Source organism: Manihot esculenta, chromosome 17 (genome assembly GCF_001659605.2).
Source record: "Manihot esculenta cultivar AM560-2 chromosome 17, M.esculenta_v8, whole genome shotgun sequence".
In the NCBI taxonomy this organism is placed as follows: Eukaryota; Viridiplantae; Streptophyta; class Magnoliopsida; order Malpighiales; family Euphorbiaceae; genus Manihot; species Manihot esculenta.
This window is the reverse complement of record NC_035177.2, coordinates 32,061,668-32,083,730: the sequence shown is the minus strand read 5'-3', so window position 1 is coordinate 32,083,730 and position 22,063 is coordinate 32,061,668. Positions and strand designations below refer to the sequence as shown.

At 29.0% G+C, this 22,063-nt stretch overlaps 3 protein-coding genes and 1 pseudogene across 6 annotated transcripts; 3 read left to right on the top strand and 1 right to left on the bottom strand.

The window, feature by feature from the left end:
• The first annotated feature begins 539 nt into the window (after window positions 1-539).
• Window positions 540-1,531, top strand: LOC110604803 (germin-like protein subfamily 1 member 11). The gene is made up of 2 exons (XM_021743111.2): window positions 540-708; window positions 802-1,531. The coding sequence occupies exons 1-2, from the start codon at window positions 585-587 to the stop codon at window positions 1,371-1,373; spliced, it is 696 nt and encodes a 231-aa protein (XP_021598803.1). The 5' UTR covers window positions 540-584; the 3' UTR covers window positions 1,374-1,531.
• A 2,629-nt stretch (window positions 1,532-4,160) lies between these two features.
• On the top strand, window positions 4,161-5,195 carry LOC110605059 (annotated as a pseudogene).
• Window positions 5,196-7,621: 2,426 nt separating this feature from the next.
• LOC110604510 (tRNA (adenine(58)-N(1))-methyltransferase catalytic subunit TRMT61A) lies at window positions 7,622-10,889 on the top strand. Of its 3 annotated transcripts, none has more exons than XM_021742701.2 (4): window positions 7,622-7,839; window positions 9,138-9,631; window positions 10,157-10,401; window positions 10,515-10,889. In XM_021742701.2, exons 2-4 carry the CDS (start codon window positions 9,183-9,185, stop codon window positions 10,751-10,753), a joined length of 933 nt encoding a protein of 310 aa, XP_021598393.1. In that variant the 5' UTR covers window positions 7,622-7,839; window positions 9,138-9,182; the 3' UTR covers window positions 10,754-10,889. The 3 variants fall into 3 exon arrangements, with proteins under 3 accessions (XP_021598393.1, XP_021598394.1, XP_043808181.1); XM_021742702.2 differs by lacking the exon at window positions 7,622-7,839 and adding an exon at window positions 7,849-8,622; XM_043952246.1 differs by lacking the exon at window positions 7,622-7,839 and having other exon boundaries at window positions 8,629-9,631.
• An 825-nt stretch (window positions 10,890-11,714) lies between these two features.
• LOC110605238 (DNA (cytosine-5)-methyltransferase DRM2) lies at window positions 11,715-20,462 on the bottom strand. Of its 2 annotated transcripts, XM_021743656.2 has the most exons (13): window positions 20,228-20,462; window positions 20,049-20,126; window positions 18,983-19,018; window positions 18,633-18,767; window positions 18,136-18,235; window positions 17,979-18,025; window positions 17,767-17,866; window positions 17,262-17,308; window positions 16,004-16,117; window positions 14,868-14,967; window positions 13,251-13,339; window positions 12,383-13,129; window positions 11,715-12,174 (listed from the first exon to the last, which is right to left on the bottom strand). In XM_021743656.2, exons 3-13 carry the CDS (start codon window positions 18,983-18,985, stop codon window positions 11,743-11,745), a joined length of 1,914 nt encoding a protein of 637 aa, XP_021599348.1. In that variant the 5' UTR covers window positions 18,986-19,018; window positions 20,049-20,126; window positions 20,228-20,462; the 3' UTR covers window positions 11,715-11,742. The 2 variants fall into 2 exon arrangements, with proteins under 2 accessions (XP_021599348.1, XP_043808512.1); XM_043952577.1 differs by lacking the exon at window positions 20,228-20,462 and having other exon boundaries at window positions 20,049-20,144.
• Between the last annotated feature and the right edge of the window lie 1,601 nt (window positions 20,463-22,063).

Sequence of the window (22,063 nt, the reverse complement as noted above, 5' to 3'; positions counted from 1 at the left end):
TTCATATTTAATTGGTTCAAACAAGATTTAGATGCTAAATTATTTAGCTACAAATAATTATTAAATATTTATAATAATTTGAGTTTAAAACGTTTAAATTTTAAATAAATTATTTAAGTATAATTTTTATTAATTTTGAAAATTAAAATTAAAAATAAATAATTTAATTATTAAATATGCTGTTTACATTTTTATATTTTAATTTTTAAAAATTAACTAAAATTACATCTGAATGTCTTCTTCAACCATTTAACCTTTATTTATTTATTTATTTATTAATTTTTGGAATAAAGGAAAAAAAAGTCTGAAAAAAGGGTTGGCCAGCTTAATGTAACGTCAACTTCAATTAATACAATATTAGGCTAGATATTAGGCACGTGCATGTAATTCATGCAAATTAGATAATTGACAATCAGATTAAGATTACAAATTTGAAATAGCTTCCTTGTTTGAACCTTGAATATTTAATTTTATGTCACCTTATAACTCTGCTTCTATAAATAGCCAAGCATTCTATGCAAGATTTCTCATCCCTTACAAACAAAACACATCTAATACAAAATCTAATCTTCCAAGCAAACATAATGAAACCTGCCAATTTCCTTTTAGCTCTTGCTTTCTTGGCTTTGGCTACCTCATTTGCCATTGCCTATGACCCTAGCCCTCTCCAGGATTTCTGTGTGGCAACTGATGACGCCAGCTCTCGTGGTATGCAAATTTAGTTTTTTTTTTTCAAGTTTATTTTCATTTCTTCAGCTTTTCATTGATGGTAATAAATGAAACTGTCTTTCTTTCATGTAGTATTGGTGAATGGAAAATTCTGCAAGGATCCAGACCATGTCACAGCAGATGATTTCTTTTATTCTGGGCTTAACGTCGCTAGAGAAACCTCAAAACAACTTGGAGCACGTACCAATCTTTTAACTGTGGATTCAATACCTGGCCTCAACACCAATGGCTTATCTATTGTTCGTATTGACTTTGAAGCAAACGGCGGACTGAACCCACCCCACCATCACCCTCGAGCTTCAGAGATCTTAACTGTTTTGGAAGGAACCTTGTATGCTGGTTTTATAACATCAAATCCTGATCATCGTGTTTTTTCCAAAGTTCTAAAGGCAGGAGATGTTTTTGTGTTCCCATTAGGGCTGATTCACTTTCAGTTGAATATTGGAAAGGAACCAGCGGTTGCACTAGCTGCATTGAACAGTCAAAATCCAGGAGTTGTAACAGCTGCAAATACTGTTTTTGGAGCTAGTCCATCCATTAATCCTGATGTTCTAACAAGGGCATTTCATCTTGACAAGGATCTTGTCACCAAACTTCAGAAACAAGAGTGGGTGAATCCATCAGATCTCAACAGCTATTCTTGAATATACTGAAGCAAACTAAGGTCACCACATTAGGTCATTTGGCCATTAATTGTAATATATGAATAAGGAAATATTTCCATATTGTTTGTGTTTATCTTCCAATGTATTGATGCATAATAATAAGGTAATAAGATCAATGAGTTTTCAATGTCCATGTATATTGTAGCGTATTCTACTTAATTCTTATAATATAGAAAAATTCGTTAGTCACTCGATATTAAAAAATATATTAAAATGTCTTTGATATTTTAAAAATTCTATTAGTTAGTTCTTCCGTTAGTTTTAATTGTTAAATATTATAAAAAAGTCTAAAATGACCTTGATATGAGAAACTAATTAGTAAATTTTTAAAAAATTGATAAATTTTTTAAAATAATAGGAACTAAATATTAAAATATTTAATAGATTAATAAATAAAATTAACTAATATACTTTTTAAAATATTAAATATATTTTAATGTATCTTTTAAAATTGAAAAACTAATTAGTAAGTTTGAGATTATGAAATAATTTTTTTTTGATTTTTATTTATTTATCTTAATAATAAAATACATATAATATAGTAAAATTATCTATTATCTATTTTTTTAATTAAAAAAATTATATTTATATGATATATTATTTTTATTATCGAGTTTTAGTTAGATAAAACTTTATCAAATTGTACTATTTAATATTTATTTATTATCAATTAGCTAACATCTAGGAATGTTTGTAAGTCGAATTTTATGAGTGTTGGATCCAATGTTAATAGTATATAATTGAATTTAAGACCACTGCAAATTTTTTAAATAATATGCATAGTGGTTTTGAATTCAAAGTTCAAATTTTATATATTAATTATTTCGCTATCCCAACTTATTTACATAAATAAATAATTTTATATATATATATATAAATATTTTATTTAATTGTTAAAAATTAAAATATAAATTAATTTTTAAATAATATTTTACACAGATTATTAAATTAAGAAATATTTAAAAAATAAATATTTATAGTAATTCACATTTATATTTGGAATAATAAAATTAAACTTTTTTAATTTGATACAATTATAATCAAGAAAATTAAATTGAATTTGAAAAAAATAATAAATTATAATATAGTCTTTAATTAAATTTAATTCTATTTAATTCAATTTCTAAATTTGTAAGAATTTAGAAATTGAATTAAAAATATCTTCAATCCAAAATTTTTATATTATTAATAAAACATATAATTTTTTAACTTAAATTTTATATTAAAATTAAATATATTTTATATTTATTATATGTAATATTAAATATAATATATTGAATAAATATTTATTACAAATAATTTCAATTATATAAAATATCACATATAAATAATATATATATATATATATATATATATATATATATATATATATATATTAAAGTATTTCAATAAATATTCATAGTCAATATTACGAATTATGTATATATTTTTATATTTAAAAAACTTTACTTTCAATTAATAATGAAAATATTCAATAATTTTTATATTTTTCATATTTTAAGCTTTTATTATTATTTACTATATTATATAAAAATAAAAATATAAAATGAATAATAAGATTAATAAAAAAATGACATTATTATAATAAAGATATGTATTTAAAAAATAATTTATATAAATTCAAATTTAATCAGTTGATTATAATTCTAACCCAAAAGATTTAATTATATTATTTAAAATATTAAATATAAATATAAATTATAATAAATATATTTTTAAAAATAAGAGTTGAAGGTGAAAAGAACTTGACATCTCTTAAATACATTAAATTTATGAATGTAAATTATAATAAATATTTAATTTTTTATAGATATTAAATTAAAAGAATTCGAGTATAAATAAAAACAACTTGGATTTATCTAATTAATTGATGCATGAAAAAGGTAATAAGAAAAACAAGTTGATAGATTTAAAAAAAAAAAAAGTCAACGAGTATTTTAAACCTCTTCCTCCCCTATAACACATAGGCATATTTGGTACACTCACGGTTGTAATAGCAATTAATTAATTATCAGTTTTTAGAAATTAATTATTTATATAATAATTTAAAATATAATATTCAATAAAAAATAATTATTAAATATAAAATAATAAAAAAATGCGAGCAAAAAGTAATATTTTATATATTAAAAACTAAACTTGTGAATTTATAAAAAAGAATTAGTACATAAGAAAGAATAGGTATAAGATTTTATTTATTTTATGAAAAATATTTTATTTTTTAGCTTTCGACATATTTTTAAAAAATGAATAAATTTTTTAAATTAAAATTAAGTAATAGAATAAGTTATCTTTAAAAAAAACTTTTTTTATAAAGGTGCAATTATTATAAGATCAGTGATGGAGAAATTCCAATTTTGGAAGATACTTGAATTGATTAAATAATTAACTAATTCCTTCACCGGCTGTTTCAAAATCACCATCGTATGTATCCAGTGCAGGTAATATCAATAGCAGACTTAACAGGTAATATTATTATATAACTTAGGTTTTGAAATTTAAAAAATGAAAGATACTGAGAATAACGCCTCGCCCACTTCCATAGAAAAATGTAATCAAAATAATTGAGTTAGAGGCTGCAAACCACCAATGAATATTACTCACAATTTTCTAGTCATCAATGTGGCGTATACATAAGAGTAATCAACAGTGCTAATTAGTAGGGTTTTTTTATTTTTTATTTTTCTCTAGAAAAGTCTATAAACTTTTATTAAAAAAAAGGGTCTATAGACAGCCATGCAGTCCGTGTAAGATTATAAATTCCTGTCTTAACTAGCTTTAGTTAAGCACTAAACACAGAATCCAAGTAAAACCACGATGAAAGTTTCTAATTTCCTCGTAGCTCTCGCTGTCTTGGCCTTGGCTTCCTCCTTTGCCACTGCCTATGACCCCAGCCCTCTCCAAGACTTCTGTGTAGCAACCAATGCCACTAAATCTGCTGGTATGTTCTTTCTTTCTCTTTTGAAGTTATCAATAATATTCTCTAACTGAAAACTACATTTTCCTTGATGCAGTGTTTGTGAATGGAAAGTTCTGCAAGGATCCAGCTCGTGTTACAGTGGATGATTTCTTCTTTTCTGGACTTAATGTAGTCGGAGACACCTCAAATCAACTTGGAGTGCATGTCAATATCGTATCTGCCGATGTGATCCCAGGACTTAACACTAATGGGATTACATTAGTTCGTATTGATTATGCAGCAAATGGTGGCCTAAACCCACCACACTATCACCCTCGAGCTGCAGAGATCCTCACAGTCTTGGAAGGAACAGTTTATGCAGGTTTTGTCACTTCGAATCCTGGTCATCGTCTTTTCGCCAAAGTTTTAAAGCCAGGAGATGTGTTTGTGTTTCCATTTGGGCTGATTCACTTCCAGTTGAATATTGGAAAAACCCCAGCAGTTGCTCTGGCGGCATTAAGTAGCCAAAACCCAGGAGTCAATACAATAGCAAATGCAGTTTTTGGATCTGAACCACCCATTAATCCTGATGTTCTAACCAAGGCGTTTCATCTGGACAAAGATCTAGTGAGCAAGCTTCAAAAAGAACATTGGGTGGATCCATCAGAGGGATAGCTACAATTAGCTGATGTGTGTTTGTGTTAATATCCTCATTCTACCATCTTATTTTATAGAATGGTGACAAAATAAAGAGGATTTGTTTCTGCCGCTAGCTAGCGATGTTGATTCATCACTTATATATTCTTCTCAAAGTTGCACCACTTCAAACCTGTTTCTGTCTCTGCTTATCCGCCTCATGGCATGTTGGTTTTTCTCATTTAATAAGATAAATGTCTTTATTTTATGGAAGAGATAAATATCTTTATTTTATCGAAGAGATTCAAAATAAGAACATATATAAATTTAATTTTGTACGATCAATCACACTCCAATTTAATTATATAAACTTAATATTGTGATTTTTTTCTTATCAACTAATTATAATCTTTTATTAAATTAATTTTAAAATCGAGTTGAAATTGGCATTAATTAATTACTTGCATTACTCTCATTAGAACTGTAGCACTCATAGCAACAATCTAATTAAAATATATTATTAAACATAAATTAATCCATTAATTAAAATATAAAGCATGCAAAGTCTAATTTTGACCATATATGTGCATCCTTGAAGATGCCCTCATCGTTTTGGATCTGACTTTTCATCCATTCACAAGGGCTATTGAAGCCTGCAACTCTACTCTTATTTATGATTATATCTGTATGGTTGAGTGAGGAATGTGAATTGCAAATGGAATCCATGTCCCTTTACTCTCACATGCAGCCTATTACTCATCATGGAGTGATAAAAACCAGTTACAATTCTAGTTAATGTGGAGGCTGCAGAGAGAAAGAGAAATGAGGGGAAAAAAATGAAAATTTAATAAAATAAAATGAGAAAAAAAAATAAATTAAGAATATCGAAAGGATAAAGAAATAAAAGAACAAAATATATAAAAATAATGACGGAAGAAAAGAAATTAAAAGAAAATTTTATATAAACAATTTATCTACATATTTGAAATCTGTTTCTAAACAATAAATCTTCAAAATTATGAACAGATCCCAAAACTATCAACAAATTTAAACAAATTTTCAAATTTGTTTGTAAATCATTGATAATTAGTGGTGCATTTGTTTAATTTTTAATTTTTTATAACTTTTTCCATTGTTAATATTTTATTTTTATTATTACTATTTAATAGAAACGTTTTTAAAATAAAAAATAAATAAAACTGAAAATTATAAATATTGATTTTTTTATTACAAATTCTACAAAATTATTATTTTTCTTTACAACTTTATCGTATTATCATCCCAACTAATTTTTTTTTATTTTTTAAATCATATTTATTTTATCAACCACTTTTTTATAATTAAATAAGTAAATTTTATCATTTTTTATTTTTTCATTTAGTTTGAAAAAATAAGGAAAACAAAAATCCTACTTTTAAAATAAGAAAAGGAAATTTTATCTTATTTTATAAGATAATTTATCAGAATTAATCAAATTTCAGTTGTTAATTACGGATAAACGTATTTTAGTTTAATGAAAAATAATAGAAAATTAAATAGTTAATAGTTTGAAAAGATTTTAATTTAATAAAATAATAAATAGTTAATAATTTAAAAGGATTGATATTAATTAAAAAAAAAGACTGATATTAACTAAGCCTTCCTTTATTTATGAAAAACAATTTATATTTATTTTTCATAAAAAATATTATCCGCATAAAATATTTTTTAATAAAATAAATTATTTTTTATTATTTAATTTTAATTTAAAAAATAAATTTATTAATAAATTTATATATAAAAGTTTAATAAAAATCATAAAATAACTTCTCTTTTTAAAAAAGAAAACAAATTTTTTTAAAAAATAATTTATTTTTTTATTAAAAAATATTTTTATTAACTAATTTTTTAAATAATTTTATATAAAATAAACAGACACTAATACTAGTATGAATTTATAATATTTTAAGAAAAAAAAAACCTGTTAGTTTATCAAATCTAACTTTATCTAATGTTAATCAAATAATGCCAATCGCTTGCTAGCTATTAATATTAAAAAAAAAAAACCTAAATTGCTTACTAATAATAAGTGTGATAATTTTAACAACAGTAAATATTTATAATTTAATAAAAATTAATATTTACGTTAAATAAATTTTAATTAATATTTAAATATACAGAATATTTGTGCATCATTTAAAATATTTATATTTAAATAATAAAAATAAATTACAATTATCAATTAAAACATGTTTTACTTGAAAAAAAATTTGATTAGAGATATTAAGTTAAAATTGAGTTATACTGATATAGATAATACCTTAATAATAAATTATATTTACTTAGTTTATTTAATATAATATATAAAATAAATAAATATATATATTAATTTTTTATTGTATTAAGTAATAATATTAATTTTAACTAATTTAAATTAAAATTAATTGATTAATTATACTTAAAATAAAATTATAATTGATAAAAATTAAAAAGTTTAAAATTTTTTTATTATAAAACTTTGATCTACGTGAGCACAACTCATCAATAATTTCTCATTTCAATTTTAACAGTGAATTAAAATTAATACTAAAATTTAAATTAAGCTAAAATTAAAATTGATAAAAATACTAAAATTTTAAAATTTTTAAATATTTAAAAAAAATTTTATAAAGGGATCTATTGATAGTGAATCCGTCCAGATAAGTATTTTCACAAATTGGAAGCCCCAAATCGCCGATGGAATGGAAGAAGTCCCATGAATTGGGCCATGCTTATTGATCAGGCTGGTTTCCGAAGAAGCACCCAATAGCCCAAAAGCAAAATGAATGAGAATAGAGGAAACGGAAGGGAGAACAGAGAACCCTACTCGAAGCAGCAAGCCGTTGGTCTCTTATTTCCTCCTCCTTAGGGCCTCCTCATTGCCAATTACAAGTAAGTGTTTTTGTTTTTCGTTATTCTTTTTAATTCTCTAAATTATGGGACTTGCACCTCGATTATGGGTTGGTTAATTAGTGTAATCTTCAATTTCTTGGACACAATTTTTCATGATTTTTTTTTCTAAATTTCGAAGTTGTTTTGTTTCAATGGATAGTGGGTGTGGTTTATTTTTGTTCTATTGAGCTTCTTCTGCATTTTGACTACTGTCTATGCTCTACCAGCTACGTCTGGGATGTGGCTGCTGGTCCTTGGGTTTTAGCTTTTTGTTTTCTTATTTTGTTAGTAGTGTTTCTGCTTATAATCTTATGTATATTGTAAGTTGTAGTAGTATCATAATAGCTCACATGGAGATTGGCCCTTAACATAATATAATGGAGAATGTGAATTCATGTAGATGATATGCATTGGGATTCTGACTGATTTGAGTTGAGTTATCCATTGTTGAAAGATGAAACCTATGAATGTTGCTTTTAAATTCAACATCATGGATTATTTCATGGATCAATGATAACCTAAAACCAATGCCAAGGGCATGGAGAATTCAAATCAAGAGTTGTCTTGTTGATTGGGTTGGAGATATGGGTAGCAAGTCAGCTTACACCATGGCCTGTTACATATTGGATTGCATAAGCCATCCATGTGTTTTATGTGATTGTTTTAGATTGCTTCTTTGAGGAATTCTCTTTGCTGTAATGGGAATTAAGGACTCATACAATTACCCTTCGTCGCCTTTACTACTGAAGTGGTGCAAAAGGGATGGTTTGAACACAAGCACTGGTAAGAGAAGAGGCAATATGCTACCAATTAAGATATACCTTGGTCACTGTTTAATGTTGCTGTAAATTCAATCCTTTGTGGGGGGTAAAGTTGTAAAGTTAACTTTCACGTTTTACTTTTACCAACTAATTGATGTAGACTTATGTTGGATGCTATTCAAATATGAAAACAAGCTTAAGTTTTTTTAGACTTATGTTGGATGCTATTCGAATATGAAAATAAGCTTAAGTTTTGTCATGGGCTTGCTCATTGATGTAGACTTATGTTGGATGCTATTCAAATATGAAAACAAGCTTAAGTTTTTTTAGACTTGTGTTGGATGCTATTCGAATATGAAAATAAGCTTAAGTTTTGTCATGAGCTTGCTCTCGGATCTTCTATTAGCACATGAAAGAGAAAATAGTACTTGTGAAAGACCTGCTAATATTTATCAGACAAAAGCATCAGATGGTTGTGATAGGGTTCTCTATTACTAGTTAGTTTGCTTATCCTCATTTACATTCCATTCATGACAGAGTTTGCTTCTACTGGCCCCTACATCAACAGACCCTTATTTAAAGATGTTGCTTATTGATCCATCCAAGAAGTTATCATTTACCCAGTACATAAGAGATGGAGATTTGGTTATCGTCTATGAGAAGCATGATTCAATGAAGGCTATTAAAGCATGTGAGACTTCAGTGCTCCAGAACCGTTTTGGTGTATTTAAACATTCAGACTGGATTGGAAAGCCTTTTGGGTCCAAAGTGTTTAGCAACAAGGGTGGATTTGTCTACTTATTAGCTCCAACACCTGAACTATGGACTATGGTTTTAAGCCACAGGACTCAGATTCTTTATATTGCTGATATTTCCTTTGTGATTACATACTTAGAGATAGTTCCTGGTTGTTTGGTACTTGAGTCTGGTACTGGTAGTGGATCTTTAACAACCTCGCTTGCAAGGGCTGTGGCTCCTACAGGACATGTTTATACATTTGATTTCCATGAACAAAGGGCTGCTTCAGCAAGGTATGTAGTGGGGTTTCCCGTTATATGGTGCCTCCTGATTTAATATTTGTGATTTTAGTATTTATTAGTATGAATTTTTCAATTGTTAAAATGAGTTGAATATTTCATAAGAATTAATGAAAACACTAAATTCTGTTCAAATAGGACCCAAAAATAATGATATTGGATTTGTTATCCATAATCGAAAAAGTGATCTCGCCTACTCGTAGTATAAAAGACCAGTTAATATATTTAATTAATATACTCAGAAGAACATGTTCTAATTAGGAAATGGAACAAAGGCCAAACTAGGAGGGAAAGAAACACGATATTTATTTAGATAGTTGCCTTGCAATTAGATTAGTTACTTTAGTTGAAGCTAAGCTTCAGAACTAATCAAGTGTTTCTTCTTCTTTTTGTCCTTTTTATTTTTTGGGGCTGGGTAATGGTTCTTGAGGAAGAAGGTTCTACTTCTGTTCGCACCAGGATCAATAAATAATAAAGATGTTTGAATCACCCTTTTTTTCTTTTTTAATTTTTAAATAGGGAAGATTTTGAGAAGACAGGAGTAAGCAGCTTAGTCACAGTTGGAGTTAGAGACATTCAGGGTGAGGGGTTTCCAGATGAATACTCTGGGTTGGCTGATTCTGTATTTCTGGATCTACCTCAACCATGGCTGGCCATTCCTTCTGCTGGGAAAATGTTGAAACAAGATGGGATTTTGTGCTCTTTCTCACCATGCATTGAGCAAGTACAACGCTCTTGCGAAACTCTCAGATCAAATTTTACGGGTAAGTTGTAGTACTTGATGCTTGCCCCTTCTAAATTCTCTCTCTCTCTCTCTAATATGCATTCTGTAACTTGCTATGGATGCTGATATATGTTATCATGTGGTGCCACATAGACATAAGGACATTCGAGGTTCTCCTTCGGATGTACGAAGTTCGTGAAGGCAAAATGGATTGTGGGCAGGGCGATGAAGGTGTTTCTCTCGGATCTCCTCCTTACAAGCGAAGGCAGTGTTCGAATGAAAGCCGTAAAGTGCATGAAAATACTAGTTCTCCTGTAGTCATGGCTAGGCCTTGTGGTGAATCTAGAGGGCACACTGGCTATTTGACATTTGCAAGACTCAAATGTCATTGATGAAGAGATGAAATCACTCTCCCATCCACTTTTTTAAAGTTTCTGTGCTCATACTTGGTTGTCTTACCTGCATTGTGAATTCTTTGTAATCAGCTTCAAGCTTGGAAAGTTTGAAAGAAAATTTTGGCCTGTGGTATTTGTTCTTCCATTTTACATTTCCTCATACAACAGCAGCAACAAGAAGAAAGGGATATTAACTTGTTGGTTAAGATTTGTTTGCTAAGGAAAATATTTTTTACATTTTTTAACTCAAAATAATTGATTAATAAAAAATATTTTTCTAGTTAAAAAGGAAAAAATTAAGTCATTTTTTAGATTTTAAAGTCTTTATTTACACGGTTATATATAAATATATTAATATTTTATTTTAAATAATTTATTTTTCATTTGTAAATTATATGCAATTTTGTTTAAAAATTTATACTTAGATTAAAATTTAAATTTTATTTATTTATTTTATATTCATTTGAGTTTATAATTGATTTAAAATTTTATAATTTGATTTTATTATAGTATTATATATATTTTCATTTTTCATTTTATACATATTATTTTGATATAAAAAATTCTATTTTACTTTATTTTAAATGTATATACATATTACTTAGTGGTTTTTTTTATATAATATAATATGGTCAATAAAATTTATACTAATGTCAATCTATGTAAATATAACTAAAATGAATTAAAAATTAAATTTTTACATTAAAAAACGTTTATAAAATTAAATTTCGAGATTCTACTCCCATTTCCAAAAAAAAATAAAGAATGAAAAAAAGTCAAGAAACGTGTTTTCTCGGCCTTTAGTATCAAAGCACCGTTTTGCAATCTCTTTACTCTTTACACGCTTTGTTTTTTATTTCTTCAACACAGTTAACCTTTAGACTAATTGCTAATCACTGCATCAAAAATTTAACTCAGAAAAATTGGAAATTGATGTGCAGTCTCAATTCAGTACAAGTACCAGAAAAATCAGTTGCATTAATTCATCAATTTCTAGTCATTATACACTTGACCAAGTCCAGAATGCGACAGTAATCAAAGAAAAGAGAGGATTCTTTACCCTCCAGCCCATCACGGTGGTGTCTGTTGCTACCCGCAAGATTATTGCAAGGACTCCCACCAACAACAAGATCAAATCCGCCAAACGAGCTCATCAATTGCTCTAATCGATCAGCATTCAGTTGTTGCACATCCTCGATGTCAATCAAGTTCCCTGTCTGATTGGTTTGCTCCCACCAGCACCTCACAATATTTCTGTTTACTTCTGAAATCTCAACAGAAACAACGTTCTTCAATCGAATGCCAAGCCGATGAAGACCAACTTCGGCACCACCAATCCCAGAAAAAAGAGAGAGGAGATTGATACCTCCAGGGAACAACTCTTTCAAAACTGACAGATGGTATGCAACAGTATCAACCTATGCATATGCAGCAAAGAATTCAGAATAATTCAGAAACAAACATGATATAATTTTGTGAGATATGCTATGGGGGTCGGGGGGCATCAGCAAAATATGGCGTAAAAATATTACAAAGCAAATTAGTAAGAAAGAAACAACTCATGCAAAATTGAGCAATATGCAGACAAGATTTGACAGAGATTTTTAAAATACACAATAATCCCACCTGGAATGAGTTACCAAGTGATTTATATCTATCAGTCCTACTTATTCCACCTCCCCTCGTATGGTTTCTCGGGAAACCCAAAAGCATTTCTACTTCATCTGGTTCGAGCGGAGCAACTTTATTCCGGCCAACCCATACCAAATTCCATTTACGACATTGATCAAGAACAAACTTCTGTACTGATAAAGGCGGCTCTCCATCATAGTCCTCCACAGCTTTGCGGATCCTATCTGTCAATTTTGCACTCCCAATGCAAGTCTGCAAGCAATTTAGTTTTGTCCTCGTGTCCCATGAAGGCCACCATTTCTTTGTCAAAGGCAGTGCTTCATGTATGCTGTGTGGAGGAAGAGGAACGAGGGGAAATCTGTTTTGGATAGGAAGATTGTGAACATAGCCCCTTTTTCTTGCAGAAGCACAGAAATATTTTGAATCAACAAATTCCGGTTCCACATCATATAAGAACCGTGAAATAGTGGTCCAAACCCCTTTCGGAGCAAGTGCTACATTTTCATAGTAAAAATAGGGAGGTCCAATAGCAGCTTCTGGCAGTGTTCTATGAGTTACAATAGCAGGATCAGTAGGGACCCCAAACCCAATCATTGGATTTGGGAGACGAATCATCTCATCATCTCCTGGAAGCATCTTCTTCTCCAATCTCATGCGCTGTTTCTTCTTCCATATATCATATTCATAATAACTCCTCTTCTTATGTTTAGGATAATCTTCATCAAAATGCTTGAGCTTTGGCTGTTAATTTGGTGCAGACAACAAACAGAATCAATCGAATACAATTGTGACTTGTAAGAAGCACTCAAGTGTTGCATCAAATATTCACAATTTCACATTTCCAGTAAGAGGAAGGAATTACCTTCTCTTCTGGCAAGGACGCATCAGCTGCCTTTGCCATTTGAGCAGCACAGATGAAATCTGTTAGCTCTGCTATTGTGGCATCTGGTCCTGCAACATTTGAACTGTATATGTTTAGAGGGGGAGGAGCCAGGAAAATAAAAAATAAAAAAGAAACAACTCTATCTACCGCAACAAACATGAAACTCATATCTCATGAAGTCTGCAATTCATTTGATCACTTGGTAATATGAAGAGACAGAAGAGTTTGCACAACACGACAGCAGATACCAAAATAGTCAGAATCAAATATCAGTCTGTTTTCAAGCAAAGATCTTAACAACCATCCTTGGAGATTGATGTTTAGGACAAAACGAAAACAGTTCATCGCAAAATACAGCACGAGCACTCCAATCCTTTCCTTTCTATCAAAGGGGAAAAAGTTAAATATGGATATTTGGTTCATTAGTGCAGTAATTAAAACAGCAAGCACTTGAACATCTGTTCCTTAACTTTAACCTGCAAACGCGCTAGCTCAGCTCCAAGCAACTTTAGTTTGAATTGGGTAAAAGGTATTAACCAAAGGAACATTAAGCATAATGATGTAGCACTCAAAAAAAGAAAAACACACAATCAGATTACACATATAATCCCAGAAATTGAGAAGTATCTGAAATTCTGAATTCCAAGTAGTAAACTTCTTAACAGGACATAATAGCTTAATTGAAAGATTCAGAAACTCAACCAAAATTATGTATTGTTGCATAAGAAGATCTCTACAAATGGCAGAAATGAAAAACATTAATAGACCCAGAACCTATTATAGATCAAATGTTTACATCATATTTTATATAAAAAAAATACCATCTGAAACACGTTAAGCCATCCGAGTAAACATATGTCAAAGCCCAATATTCGGCAGCCACTAAGTAGTTATACAACTCCGCTACTTTATGGTAACTACTATAGTATCATGCACAATCAAACCATACATCAACCACAGGTGGATACAGAAAACTTTTTTCTGGGGAAACATATAAAAAAAATACAGATATCAAAAATAAAGTTTCCAACTTGATTTTCAAGTATCAGGAGCTCAATACCTAAAAGATTAGTAGGATACAATTGAGACAATTTAACCAACCCTTTGATGTGAAAAGAAGAGGATGAAGTAGCCAGATTCAAACAAGTGACATGAATAAGCAACTCAGTTTTAACTTCTATCAAAAAGAAGACTCAATAATTAAATTTATGAAGCATCAATATACATACATATAAAACTTCTTAACAGAAGTAGTAGTCATTTGACTACTCATTTTTGAAGGTACACGTACATCCACCAACAACATCAACCACATTGAGGAGATAAGTCTACTAGGAGATGATATAATCATAAATTTGTTATTTTAAGGCTTTAAGCCAAACAAATTTTTTAAAAAAGAAAAATTGAATCAACCTATATTAATTCATTGACATCTCATCACTCCCCCTCTCCATGCTGAAACCCTTTACCCCCTTCCATGAGACCCCACTCCATCATAAGAATCTAATAAACAAAGGAGTTTACAAGCTAAGAAATTACTTATAACATGTTACATACAGAAACTATTGCAAATCTACCACTAAATATAGTACATACCACATCTCTCCATTGCTATTGATGCCTCATCTACTGTGTAACCCATCCTTGCTAAGAACAGCAAAGTATTCCCTTCATCAGGCTCAGATTTTGCAATTTCCTGGCAAACAGATCAATTATAACACTAAAATTTGGATGCACTTCCTAGAATAAAGTGCATTTCTTTATAGACCTCCAAAGAAATTTGCAAGTATAATATCAGCTATCCTTTATGCGCAAGAACATCTATTGCAGAAAATTTGAAGCTTTTAGTCATCTAAGCAAGTAGGAACAAACGTGATTACAATATTCAGGAGTTCTAACTTCAACCAAGCTAGACAAGGATATATTGAGCATAGTTTTAAATAAAGATAGTTATTTATAGGTTTTTTTTATCCTCCCGTTACCATTGCATCCGTTATTTAAAGGGCAAGAAAAATTTATTCCTATAACTGCCATTACGGCTATTATATAACGGTACATTATTTACCAATAAGTAATGGTAACAGTCCATTACCTATTATTTTTAAAAGTCATATGGGGCAACAACTCAAATTTTTTTTCTTAGATTGGGAAGTTTTATACTGTTGTATCTCACTTTTCTCAAATTTCTATCAAAAGTTAACTATTTTCTGCAAATGTCTCCCGTCTTTTCTTTTAAACTTGATCATCCATCATCTTTCTAATTCTATACATTTATACATTATAAAATTAAGTTATTTGCCTTTGTTTTATTTATTTGTTAAAAATAATGTTGCATGTCAAGTCCTTTTTGTCAAATTTGTAGTATGAAGAATTATTTTTTATTATCCATGTTATCTATATTGTTATTTTAGCTATAAATTAATTATTGTTAAAGATTTCTAATAATGATGGATTGAATGTCTTTATTTTATGTATTAATGCTTATTATTTGATTGGGCATCTTAGTTATAGTTATAACTTGAAATATCTTTTAATTTCATGAGTAAAAAATTTGCATAGTGATAGGCCGTAACCTTTACCATTACATTACAGCCGTTACGGGCCTACTTCCACTACCTGTGACCGTGACCGCAACTACAATTTAAATCCATGATATCAAGTTTAGTCTAGTGATTATGTCTGCATGTCCATATGGCAACCATCTAACTACTATAACCAAAAAGATTTGCTACCTCACTTCCAGAGCTATCTATGTCTGAAAAATCATCCAGAAAGCTCCCATCATAATCTGAAGACCAGTGATCAGAGTCAACAGGCTGCTGTTCTTCAGGAGATTTTTCAATTGCCTGAAAAGAGACGCACAAAGAGAGAGAAGAGGATAAACAGCAAGGCTAAGACTGATATTGCCAAGGATATAAGGTAGGAGAGAGGCAGCAAATGACTCAAAGCACGACTTACAAATGCATAAATGGATTAGTTGCTGAACAAGAACAATGGTGTCTCTAAAGTCAAAGACCATTTGGAATTGTAAACATCATGCAATTGGTCTTGACCACAGAGCTCATTGATTAGCACCCAACAATAAGGCAATGGTGAAATGAGAAATGGCCCAATTTCATAAGGTAATTATATTAAATGGCATTGTTGATACATCCATTATATTCAACGATGACAGCACCAAATGTCTATTAGATTCCTTTTTTTTCTTTGAAAAAAAAATTCTTCTCCAACAATCTTTCCTATTAGAGGGAGAAAAAATATATACAAACAGGAGATAAGCTGAAAAAAAGAATAAACAAGTAAAATCAGGTCTTTTTATTTTTCCATTTTGGTCAATGTCTGAACTATACAACGGAGAGAAAAAAATGTTCACTCGATCCTAATAGTGTAAGCACCATATCAGCCAGATTTCTTCAGACAACACCATGTGACTGTCTAACCCATCCAAGTGCCTCCATTGTTTTTCAACACCATAAGCATTGCAGTAGAAATGTATTGACTGATGTTTGACATTAAAAAAAATCACAAGAGTGCTAGTTTTATCATTTGACCAAGAATTCAAAGTTAGTGACAAAGCTTCACAAAAACAACCTTATAAGCAGTTGTAAATGCAGGTCTTTTTTTTGTCGGAGATAAATGCAGGTTTGAGGAGATCAAAAATGCAATTTTTAAAATATTCTGAAGGAACCCAAGTATTTGGTAAAAGAAATCCTGCATCTACCTTAATTCTTATGAATCCTGCTTGATTACATTTAAGAAGTAGCTAATCGAATGTTGACATCACTTCTCCAATATTTACGTTTGACATCAACATAGTTAATAAAATGTCTTTTTCCAAAATATAGTCATATCAAAGTTAGGAATGAACTACCGAAGCCATCATTTTCCTTTTGCTTAACATATCAAGAGAAACCTACATATCAAGATGGCAGTGGAGTGCATAAAGTAACTAACAAAGATAAAGCAAAGTATAAAGGTAGACCATCTCACCGAGTATGTGAGGAGAGTTTCCAAAATTCTATCTGTATTTCCCTCTCCTAAACATTCCAAAGGAGATAGTTACGTATTAAACATTCTATGTGAGAAATGCCTGGAAGAAAACTAATCCAATGTTTGGGTTGCGAGAACATAAATGAGGAAGGAAAATATAGAGGAAAATAAGCTTATTCTCCACAGTTTTATGTTTTGTTAGGAGGAAAAGAAAATTGGAAAAAGAACTGGGAGGAAATTAACTTTTTATTCCACTCCAAATTGGGTGAAAATAGGAGGAAAAAATTTTAAGTTACAAATATACCCCTATACTTTTTAGGTGTTTTTGAAAATTTAGCCATAAAAAAATTTATAATTTTATCGTTTATAAACAACTTCCAATATTTTCCTCCCTTTTATCCGAACACAATAATAAAAATGTATTTCCCTCCTAATCATTATCTTCTTTTATTTTCCTCTCATTATTTTCCTTCTCACTGTCCAAACATGACGTAAGAATCTTTACCGTTTTCCTGAATTGCTTTGGAAACCAATTCTGCATCAAATCCCATCGCAATAAAATGATCAATCACCTTGGAGCCAGAAGAGCTTGCAGATGATCTTGCCTTGAGACAGAAAATAGAATCAAGTGTCAGTAAGCGACAAATTTCATCTTTTGATCTCATAAATAATAACTCAACTATAAGCATATTTTGAGAATCCAAGAATCAAACTCACCGAGCATTTAAGAAGAGTTTCAAGTATCAAATCGGTATTGTCCTCTCCTGAATAATTAACTCAGCACAGATGCGTTACAAATAAAGCATTCAACATGTGTCTTGCATGCATGTGTTTACTGTAGATAATTCAAATCAGCACAAGAAAGGATCTTTACCATTTTCTTGAATTGCTTCAGCAACCATTTTTTCAGGAAACCCCATCCCTACAAAATGATCTATCAACTTGGAACCAGAAGAGCCTACTGATGAGCTTGCCTTGAGTGAAAAGAAAGGATAGCAAACCTTAGTTAATAATGAATATCTATGTTTTTAATAACATATTGGAAAAAATTGAATATGAAACAAAGTACAAGAAATTCCATAAGATATTGTTGCATGAGCAAAACATTAATCAGAAGAAAGTAATAGAGTGTACACATGGGGAATAAATAACTAAGAAATACAAACACCCACAGCAAAATATATTTAAAAGGTAATTGAGATGAATTCATGCAAAATTCATCCATTAAAGACACTCATTAATGCAATAACGACAACAACGAAAAACCGCCTTAATAACAAAATGTAACATTTTTCATCCTACACAATCTTTTAGACCTTCACCTAAAAAGTAGGAACGGTGTTCCCAAATGGGAAATTAAATAATCATTACCTCTGCTGAGCTTGCTGTCGCTTCTGCAGGAAGTGTGAGAGTCGACGAAGAAGACAGTCCATGATTGTCAATTTCTCGCTCATCTTCACTGTCCCAGTCAAAATTGTCATCATCCGCACAAACAGAATCTCCACCCTGCACAATTTTTACATAAACAGACAAACAAAAATGCAATATCAAAATAGGTTCAGTTACATCCAAAATAAATTAGTGTGCAAACAGATAAAATTATTCAGGAGTGTGAAAATTAAAAAAAGAAAAGAGAAGAAGAATAGGATGATTAAAATTTACAATGGTGGAAAAAAATAGAATTAAATAAAAAATAAAAAGAGGATAACAGGAAAAAGTACCATCTCCTTCCAAGCTACAGCTTCCAAGATTTCAAGCTGTTTGAGAAACAAATGAGGGATGACAGTGAGAAAGAAATGCAGCCAATTATTACAAAGACAATTATTAAAGCAAGCAAACTACCAGTGTGCACATAAAATGGTGACCCATGGTTTTTACAGACTGATTGCGGATAATAGATTCAAAAACCACAAATAATGGCTCTCACTAAAAATCCACACATTTAGAACTAAAAAAAATAAAGCCAGAATTTCAGAATAAAAAGTTATACTTGATTTCCATATTATACAAATCCTGAAGAAGCTAATACCAAGTATAGAACCAAAAAATTCTTAGATTAAGAACCTTGATATGATAAAGGCTCAAAACCAATCAATACCAATGCTATTAGGTCCTTTAAAATCCAAATCAAGTATATGGTGGATCACTAAAGCAAGCTAAAGTAAAGAAATGAAAAGTAAGGTATCAGAAACAAAAAAACCTTCACAAACTATTTGATGGGTTAAAAAGGTGAGATTTTTGGAGGTTTTAGAATCTCTAAAATCCTTAGCTTGCTTAAAAAAAGTTCCTCCAAACAGTTGCATTACCATAAAAATTCTATCATTACCACCAAAAACTTCCTCCCAAACATAGCTTAAAAATATATGTACATATCTGCAAAACTCATTGAATAACAATACACTATATGCCAAATGTGAAAAAATTAAATTGTTATTCACTTTACAGAAAAAGCCAAGCAAAATACTTACTGCCCCATGAAAACAGCGCAAGAATTTTCGGTCATTCAACCACCCATTAGAACAGGACAAGAAATTTAAAAATGCACTTCTACTACTTTCCTATGGGCGTTGCTTTCCTAAGAACTAAGAAGCAACAGGAACCCACAAAAAAAACATGGAATATGTAAATTAAACGCAGAAAAATTATGACGACCAAATTAGACCTAGTAAGCCAAATAGACAAAAAGATAAATATAAAAAAAAAGGAAATGAAATATACCCGATAAAAAAAGTGCAATATAACACAAATTAGCAAAGAAGAGATTGATAAAAGCAGAAAGAAATTGACCTCTTCAAGTAGTTTCTGACCCTGAAATTGCCTTAAAACACACACATAATGCACCTCCTCCCTGCAAAATAAGAATTTCTGGGAGGCCCAAAAGATTAGAGACACCTACCAAAAAAAAATTAAAAAGAGAACAAAACAGAGGTCAGAATGAACAGAGAGAGGAGAAGAAACGAGCTTACATGCAGGAAGGAAGGCAGAAAAAACTCAGAAAAAGAGGGAGATAGAGAAAAACCAGTAGGTGAGAGTGAGAGAAGTTGTGAAAGGGAGGAGAGAATCTCTTTTGGAGTGAGGGAGAAAGATGAGATGAGCACAGATCTTAGTGCCAGAATCAAATAGGCGAGAGGCCTGAGACTAGGAGACGGTTAAAGAAGGAACTAATTTAATTATGAAAAATACTTACCTAAACAGCTGCATATGCACACACCCAATTCAGATCCGCTTTATATCTTACATGATATAAATATATGAAATTTTATATAATTTTAATTTAAAAAATATAATTTTAATTTAAAAAAAATTTAAAAAATATAATTATTTTATAAATTTATAATATAAAATAATTTTAATTTACGTTACACGTCTAAGTGGGTCCAGTTTATATAAGCATCGAAGACACAAAGCCAAAACTGAAACTTTTGAATTACGCTCGCTGCAGCGCGTAACTCCAAATGGTTTCTTTCTTTTTGTTTTTTTTTTTTCTTTTAATTCAATTTTACTATAGCCGCGCTAAGCTAACTTTCAAAATATATACATTTTATAAACTAAATATATGAAAAAAGAAAAGATAAGTAGCTTCACTATTTTCTTACCTTAACCTCCATTTCTTTAAAAAAATTAATTTATATTTAAAAAATATTTTTTATAAAATAATTGATTTTTTTATTATTAATTATAATTTTAAAAAATTATTAATAAATTAATAAATAAAAATATTAATAAAATCTAAAATTATAAAAATTAATTTAAAAAAATAATAAGTTATTTTTTAAATAATTTTTTTATTACAAATATTTTTTAACAACTAAATTTTCTTAATATCTTAAAAATCAAGATATATAAAAAATATTTTTTATGAAATAAATGAAAACTTATTCTGAAATTAATTTGTAAATTATTTTCCACTTCAATGCAAAATCTTTTATTATTTTATTTAGTTTAGAAGAATTCCTGCTACAGAATTTATAGAGAGCTCAAGATATGAGCATAAGCAATTGCAATAGCTACTCCTAGAAGCTTTGCTCCTTTTTAGAAAATTTTGAAAAATTGAACTTATAATTTGATGAAGTCAAGATATAAAAATTAAATTATTAATTTTTAAAAATAGAAAAATATATTATGAAAAAAATATATATATTAATTTTATTATATCTGAAAATTGTAAAAATAATTTACTCATTTAAGAATTTTAAGTGAGGGAGTGGTCTAGAAAGAGAGTAGGATTGTTTTCATACTCGTGAGAGTATGATTGAGTCTTTTCTTTCTCTCTCTTTCTCATCTTTCAATACATTGATATCATAACCTACAAGAAAAAGTAAATACATTGGATTTTGAGCTTTTTTGTCAATTTATTTGATTCGATTAAATTATTATAAAAAATAAAGACATTGAATTCTAAATTTCTTTATTAAAATTTGATTTTATTTAATTCGATTATATTAATTTTAAAAATTTTATTATTCAGCGTGTGATTTAAGTATATTAAAATAATATTACTTTTATTGTATATTAAAAAAATAAATATTTTTAATTTTTTTAAAAAATAATAATTAAATTGATATAATTTAATATTTTTAAAAATTTAATATTTTTTAAAAATTTAAAATTTTTTAATTGAATTACTTCTAACTAACTAAAATTTAAATTTAATAACTATAAAATTAAATATTTATATTGAAATTATATATAAATTTAAATAAAATATTTAATTTAACTGTTATATAAATTTAAACTTATATTAGGTATATTCATTTTGAATTGAATGTATTTAATATAAATTTAACTTTATATAAAAATAA

Coding starts and splice junctions, on each gene's coding strand:
- LOC110604803 (XM_021743111.2), top strand. CDS start 585: ATGAAACCTGCCAATTTCCTTTTAGCTCTTGCTTTCTTGGCTTTGGCT. Junction 709..801: donor TGATGACGCCAGCTCTCGTG/GTATGCAAATTT, acceptor TCTTTCATGTAG/TATTGGTGAATGGAAAATTC.
- LOC110604510 (XM_021742701.2), top strand. CDS start 9,183: ATGTTGCTTATTGATCCATCCAAGAAGTTATCATTTACCCAGTACATA. Junction 9,632..10,156: donor CAAAGGGCTGCTTCAGCAAG/GTATGTAGTGGG, acceptor ATTTTTAAATAG/GGAAGATTTTGAGAAGACAG. Junction 10,402..10,514: donor TCTCAGATCAAATTTTACGG/GTAAGTTGTAGT, acceptor GGTGCCACATAG/ACATAAGGACATTCGAGGTT.
- LOC110605238 (XM_021743656.2), bottom strand. Junction 18,236..18,632: donor CGACAGCAAGCTCAGCAGAG/GTAATGATTATT, acceptor TTTTCACTCAAG/GCAAGCTCATCAGTAGGCTC. Junction 14,968..16,003: donor TAGATAGCTCTGGAAGTGAG/GTAGCAAATCTT, acceptor TCTGTTTGCCAG/GAAATTGCAAAATCTGAGCC.